The sequence below is a fragment of the Cyphomyrmex costatus genome, unplaced genomic scaffold (assembly GCF_001594065.2).
Source record: "Cyphomyrmex costatus isolate MS0001 unplaced genomic scaffold, Ccosl1.0 scaffold526, whole genome shotgun sequence".
Taxonomy (NCBI): Eukaryota; Metazoa; Arthropoda; class Insecta; order Hymenoptera; family Formicidae; genus Cyphomyrmex; species Cyphomyrmex costatus.
The window spans coordinates 328,592-335,637 of NW_017279491.1; the positions used below are offsets into that span (position 1 = coordinate 328,592).

Consider the following 7,046-nt stretch of genomic DNA (forward strand, 5'->3'; position numbering starts at 1 on the left):
TGGTGTCATCTTTATTCAAAATTGTTCTAACGTCGTCTGTTATATCTAGCAGGATATTCAAACTATGATGAAAGTCACTAAGAATAAAATGGAAATAAAAAAAAGAGATTATGCAGGAATTTATTATTGCATACATTTTTTTATGCTTTTGCTCGCAGTGGACCGAAATATAAATGGCGCACTGTTGGATTCTGTGCTCTGTGTAACGTGCCTTCAGGGCACATATCCATCTGCCGATTGTTCCAAATGTTTGCCATGCGGCAACCGTGAAAACAGCGGTCACGTTAATTGCGTATGTCCGAGTGTAACACACGTGAGACTAAGAAATTATTGTCTGCACAAAGACGATGTCACTGACTGGCCAGATATCAGAAGCACGTATCTGATGAAGTTCCGCAGCGGACACATCGATAGTTATTATCTGAGAAGCGAACTGCAAGTCGCAGCGCATCTTTGCAAGGTGATAAGATCTTAGATCAGAGTCGAGAGATTTTTTATATTTAAGAGAGAGAGAGAGAGAGAGAGAGACTGTCTTAAATACAATCTTAAAATGTCATAATTCGATTATAAATTACACTAGCATCTTAAGATATTACTTATTAATGATAAGCACAACTTTTTTTTATACGTATACATAATTTATTTAAAGTGTTAGATATAAATATTATATTGTAAAAATATTTCTTTATATATAGTATATCTAACGCGACTTCAGATATAATCTTAAGAAAAAGAATTGTGACTATGAATACTGACTTAAGACTTTATCAAAAACATGAAAGACTTTAGTAGTAATTACACTGCTGTTAAAATGTGTAATAAATAATTGCATAACGCATAAAGGCTGTGATTAACGGTTTTCAGAAGAAAGACAGAATAGCATGTGAGCATTTGTCGAACATATGCGCTCTGACTCTTTATAGTGACGGTATAGCTTGCATGTTTTTTATGCATACGCCCATGGCACCCGTATGGTTGTTTTACAATAGACAAGACGCGGCAGCGGTACTGAACAACACGAAGATATCCGAGAGATATAGCTTCAGAAAAGGAGATAATGTACAGTATATTATAGAAAAATTAGGAAATTATCATAAAATTTTATTATGATATAATAACTGAATTATCAGATGGTATTCATCTTTAGAATATAATTAGGAACGAAATAATATATTGTATTTTTTCAGAATACCATTCTCAATTTTACGATTGCAAGATTCGCATTAAATGGCAAATTCTTGTCTATCGATAGACCGACTTTACCCTGTCAGTTTCTGAGAAATGTAAGGTTCGGTGTAAATTTCAGCAAAAAATGTAAAACTACTCCTGTTGAATTACTCAACGCACAAGTAGAAATGCTATCTCCTTATTTAGCGTTTAAAGAAGACAATAAATCATTTATACACGCATTACCTGTGATTGTTAAGTCGCCAGATCAAGTAAGATCTCAACAATAATTATAATAATGATAACATTTATACAATAATAAAATAATTATTATATTTTCTTGCTTTGTAGAATATTAAGGAAATTTCAAATCAGCAATTGGTACGAAAATTCTTTCTGGTCGATAATGTAAGTGGTTTCAAAGCGTTACCGATGTTTGTACACAATGGATTTACGAAGGCATCAAAACTTTCCGTACTTCGTTATATGAAATCTTTGACTATCTTGTAAGTCGATCATAATTTTCGTTACAAATTCTTTTGCGACCAATCAATATTAATTTTATTTTCAGAATAAACGTTCAGAATAGAAAAGATCACGGAAAGGTTTTTGCGCCCATTCTAATTATAGAGTACGACGAGTTAACGTATCAAGATATCCTTGATAATTCCGATATTACACTAAATTACAAAGTCGCATTTATGCTAAAAGATAACGATATAGATTATAATGTTCAGGTAAAAATTCATGTATTATAGTATTTTATTTTTCTTTTAAGTACTTAATATATATATATATATATTTTTTTTTAGATAACTATTGGAGTGTTTACGGGAATAGCATTAATATTTTCCAGTATCAAGGCGTGGAATTATTATAAACGTAATCATAACGGTAATCTTAGTATAACCGTTTTATTATGGTTTCTGATCTATGCCATGGGTGCGGTTGGAAATGCTATCACATTTGTATGCATCTGTACATGCGTATATCTGTTTGTCTTTTATAAAGCCCAAACTGTACCGTATGTTCTTCTTCCTAATGAAGATAGTGAAGAAAAGATCCGAACATATATTACCATAGCATTTAGTTTTAAAGTAAGTAAAGTAATGTAACATTTTATCTAAAATTAATTAACGGAAATATGTTACAACAATTTATTACACAAAGTTTGTTGAAATTTACAAATTAAATTGAACATCAATTTAACAATGCTAATGGCATACTGCAAGATAATTTATTGAGAAAAAAAATGAGATATACTGCAAGATGATTTATTGAGAAAAAAAATCTCAGTTAGGATTTAAACTTGAAGCTCTCGACTATCCGGAATAGGACTAATTTTGATGAAATTCTATCATTTTCGTTTCTTTCATTTAGATTGCAGAAATAATAGGATTCATCTATCAGCACTGGGATTTAAGTGTGTTTTTCATCGACTGGGAACAACCAAGGACAATACATAATCAACCGAAGTACGATTCTCCGCGTACTTCTTTACAGAAATTGTATTCCAACAGATTTCCAAAAGACGAGGCTAAATCTTCGAGGATAACATCGGATGTCATCGCGTCCAAACGAAGGAGGAGATCGCACAAGACAAACAAGAATACAAGCACCAGTGAAATGTCCAAGTCTTCTTCGATTGAAAAATACACGCCAGATTTTTCTTCCATTTGTTCAATCGCAAGGTCGCCTTTGCAGGAGACAACCGAACGCAGTTACGCACACGATTTTCCGATCAGCGTTTGGAGAACCTACTTCATCGCGAACGAATGGTGCAAGCTACAAAGCAGAAGAAGGATAAATGTAGCATTGCAATCAATTTACACTCTATGTTTCTTGCAGGTCAGCAAAAAAGAAATTTTATCCGTAGCATAAGAGCACAACAAAATTTGAACAAAATACAAACTCGGAGAGAAAAGAGCACTAGGAGTCAGATAATTTTACGCAAATGCTGATATGTATCAAACAAAACTTTTTTATTATAATAATTATGCTAACATGTTTCGGCTCATTTTTTAGCCTTCTTCAGAAACAATGAAATTATATAAATAAAAATAAAAAATAAATGATCAAAAGATGATGTTTAATCACAGTGAGTTCCTCCACAACTAAGAAATCAAATCTAATATTAATTTCTTTTCTCTTCTTTCTTTATTTATTTTTTCATTTCCTGTTTATTATAATATGTACGCTAGATAAAATTAACATCAGATTTGATTTCTTGGTTGTGGGGGAGCTCACTGTGATTAAACATCTTTTGATCTTTTTTTTTTATTTTTATTTATATAATTTCATTGTCTCTGAAGAAGGCTAAAAAATGAGCCGAAACATGTTAGCATAATTATTATAATAAAAAAGTTTTGTTTGATACATATCAGCATTTACGTAAAGTTATCTGCGCTTGACTCCTAGTACCCTTTTCTCTCCGAGTTTGTATTTGATTTATACAGGATTTTTGTTATTTAAAATTATACGTTTTAAAATTTGAATAACTATATTGTTTTAGATATTCGATTTGGAATCGTGGATGTTAGCGGTACCAGAATCGACCGTCGCGAATATATCCTCGGAAACGGAGAACAATTTTACGTTGCAATTCGCAATTTGCACGTTCATGTACATATTTATATATCTCTCACAATGGTTGATCCGTTTTACATTTTACGAGAGATACATTAGAAACAGACTGCAGAAGTTCGTAGATCTATGCTCGATCGCGAACATCAGTGTATTCATATTGGCACACAATTATTATGGCTTTTATATCCATGGAAGGTAGTTTAAGTGTGTTTCATACGATGGCAGAGATAATTAATAATATTGCTTTTGATAGATCAGTACATGGATTTGCGGATACTGATCTTCCTACTCTGATAAACGATTTGAAAAAGGAAGAAGACGATTTATGTGCACATAGAGGCCTAGTACCCGGCACAACCGATCAGACTTTTATATTATCATTGACCCATTCGTTTAAATCATTATATGATGAATTTATGAGGCAAAAGAACAATGTATGTATGAGATTGGAAGAATACACACACACACACACTGTTAACACTTTATTTATTTTTATATCTACAAAAAAGAAAACTTTTAATATAATATTTTTTTAAAGAAAGACTACTATGCAATTTAAAAATCATTATTCTACAGTTTGTAATACATTTTGCACAGGAAAGTGTGGGAATTTTAAAAGGAAGCGACACACCTAGAAATTGGAAACAGTTATTTGAAACTAGGTCAAAAATTAGGCTCTTTCTAATGCAATTTCTGGATCATTGCTTGGAAAATGAAGATTATATAATCAAAGAGCAGCATATATTAGAAAAATTGTGGAACATTCTTTTTGTAGATACCACAGACAAATCTGTTTTTTATATTGGTACTAGAAAATTGCAAAAATTCTTAATGATCAAATTTAATGCAGATGGTGTCATTTTTAATAAATCTAATTTTATTTTTACAGATAACAATTATTCCTTCAACAAAGTAGTGCTTCATGGAAATGAATGGTTATTAGCAACATTTGAGATCACAGTGTTTGCCTTCTTTTTGATATTGTGTAATTCTTACATTTTCGCTTGTATAGCGACAGTTGTCATATCGCAATTATTCTTAATAATCATTAGGTGCAATGTTAAGAGAAATCTCTGCAACAAATCATTATTGGACAAGAGGTTTCTAATGTAACTATAATAAAATTAATAATAATTAAACAGATATTAACTAATACATTATAGCTATTACTTTTGTAATTTATTTTTGTAACTTATTTAGATACCTTTACACTCTACTATTTCTTACTTGTTTATATCATTTTAATATTTAAAGAAAACACTAATGATGACCATTTCCATGCTTGTCCTCATGATGACCATGCCCTGAGTAATCAATTCCAAAATATTGTTCAACAGCGATAGTTATGAGGAATGCTGGTACACCAACTCTCCAACCTCTCGTTAAACATATAATACCGCGCATAAAAGGCGATGCACTTCTCTTGAAACGCCACACATGATTTCTTAGCCAAGGATCCTTCAATCCTTTCTTGGCTAATTCTTCTTGAACATGTTTCAATTCTGGTACATCTTCCACTTTAAAAATATCAGGGCTGGGTATTTTATATGGTGGACCATGATGGTGTACATCGTGACCTCCCATCTGTAGAATATATAGATTATATATTTTTTTCAATACAGTATATATGCATTTCAAAAATAATTACTAATCAGTTATTAATTAGATTGTTATTTAACAATCAATAATAATTGTCCCCAATATTTACTTTACATTGTATATCAATACAAAAATTCAAATATCTATGTATAATAATTTTTAATAATATATTACTAAATAACAAGATATTATATTTCTAATTGCACGATTTCCATAAAAGCAATTTTTGCAACAACATACTGTGTTTAATGATCATAAATTATTTCTTTAATAACATATTCTCAGTTACAGTAAATATAGAGGTTAATTTTTGTCGCTCTAAGATTGAATCTATGTCCAAAGAAATTATTGATTCTAAAACTATGAAAATGTTTCAACAAAATATTTTATTATAAAAACATATTTATTATCACGTACACTGTGAGAACAAGGTTAATATATAAATGAAATTATGTAACTTATCCCTCTTGAATTATTTTGGAATAATCAACAGTATGAAGGGAAGGAAGATATAAAGGTGCTTTTTCATGCGCAGCACGCTGCAGCAGCAATTCGTTACTATTGGTTAAGAATTTTATGTAAGGGCGGGTTCACACCTTGACGGAAAAACGGAAAGCGGAAAAGCAGTAGCCAATCAGGTAGTCGACTTTCTGTTAGTTTTGTACTATTTACTACCAACGCGAGTTCTGATCGGTTAACTGCTCTTCCGCTTTCCGCTTTTCCGTCAAGATGTGAACCCGCCCTAAGCTAAATGACTTATGGCTGCCGCAGATAGAACGCGGAAACGCTTGCCGCGCGGCGGAAGTTGGCACGATAACCAATATCTTGCCGGCGAGTCGCTGATTGGCTGTCGCGACAACTTCCGCCGCTCGACAAGCGCTGCCGCGTTCTGCCTGCGGGAGCCATTAAGGTTGATTTATACTGGCCGTAAACTGTTAACTTATGCCGTAATCTGTAAAAATTGACCAATCACAGTTGAATGAGAGGGGAATAATCGATTATAATTGGTCAATTTTTACAGATTACAGCATAAGTTAACAGATTACGGCCAGTATAATCCAACCCTTACTTCCGGCGCAAAATACATTTTGCCGCAGTTCGTTGAAATTGAACCGAACGAACAGCAAGCAGCAAGCGGCAAAATCGAGAAAGCGTACAATATGTCCGTCGTTTTATTATGAAAATATTATTTATTGCAATAAATATGGCTTCGGATAAGGTACGGATACATGTTTGTAAATTAGATCATTTTATACTTTACACTATACTTTTTCAAGTTTGTGATAAAGTATAAAATGATCTAATTTACGAACATGTATCCGTACCTTATCCGAAGCCATTTTTCGTTTATTTTTCTAATATTTATTGCAATAATAGTAACGAATTGCTGCTGCAGCGTGCTGTGCATGAAAAAGTACCTTAATAGATAGGTCCATGGTAGAAATACAAGGGTATTCTCTTGCGCATCCCAAAAAAATCCAGCCAATGAAAATTGCAGCTTGACAGCGTCATCACTAAGAGGCAAATTTGAATTGTCTAACGACATTAGCACAATAAGGGTGCAGTCCCATGGAGTGTATCGCGCGTATCGCGGATTAGAGGATCGCCAATCACAGAATCGTTCTGTTAGATTTGATTACAAAATTTGTAAACAGATCTAACAGAACGATTCTGTGATTGGCGATCCGCTAATC

At 32.6% G+C, this 7,046-nt stretch overlaps 2 protein-coding genes across 3 annotated transcripts; one reads left to right on the forward strand and one right to left on the reverse strand.

The window, feature by feature from the left end:
• Positions 1-318: 318 nt before the first annotated feature.
• Positions 319-4,866, forward strand: LOC108778886 (meckelin). The gene is made up of 11 exons (XM_018546199.1): positions 319-460; positions 865-1,059; positions 1,188-1,439; positions 1,519-1,673; positions 1,739-1,904; positions 1,980-2,264; positions 2,548-3,015; positions 3,680-3,948; positions 4,007-4,187; positions 4,351-4,558; positions 4,643-4,866. The coding sequence occupies exons 1-11, from the start codon at positions 386-388 to the stop codon at positions 4,864-4,866; spliced, it is 2,478 nt and encodes an 825-aa protein (XP_018401701.1). The 5' UTR covers positions 319-385.
• Positions 4,610-5,847, reverse strand: ND-B12 (NADH dehydrogenase [ubiquinone] 1 beta subcomplex subunit 3). Of its 2 annotated transcripts, XM_018546219.1 has the most exons (3): positions 5,770-5,847; positions 4,981-5,337; positions 4,610-4,826 (listed from the first exon to the last, which is right to left on the reverse strand). In XM_018546219.1, exon 2 carries the CDS (start codon positions 5,335-5,337, stop codon positions 5,014-5,016), a length of 324 nt encoding a protein of 107 aa, XP_018401721.1. In that variant the 5' UTR covers positions 5,770-5,847; the 3' UTR covers positions 4,610-4,826; positions 4,981-5,013. The 2 variants fall into 2 exon arrangements, with proteins under 2 accessions (XP_018401721.1, XP_018401720.1); XM_018546218.1 differs by having other exon boundaries at positions 4,610-5,337.
• Between the last annotated feature and the right edge of the window lie 1,199 nt (positions 5,848-7,046).

Excerpts from the sequence above, each read along its gene's own strand:
- LOC108778886 (XM_018546199.1), top strand. The coding sequence starts at position 386 with ATGAAGTTCCGCAGCGGACACATCGATAGTTATTATCTGAGAAGCGAA. Across the intron at positions 1,060-1,187 it reads GCTTCAGAAAAGGAGATAAT|AATACCATTCTCAATTTTAC; the intron begins GTACAGTATATT and ends GTATTTTTTCAG. Across the intron at positions 4,559-4,642 it reads CAAATCTGTTTTTTATATTG|ATAACAATTATTCCTTCAAC; the intron begins GTACTAGAAAAT and ends TTATTTTTACAG.
- ND-B12 (XM_018546219.1), bottom strand. The coding sequence starts at position 5,337 with ATGGGAGGTCACGATGTACACCATCATGGTCCACCATATAAAATACCC.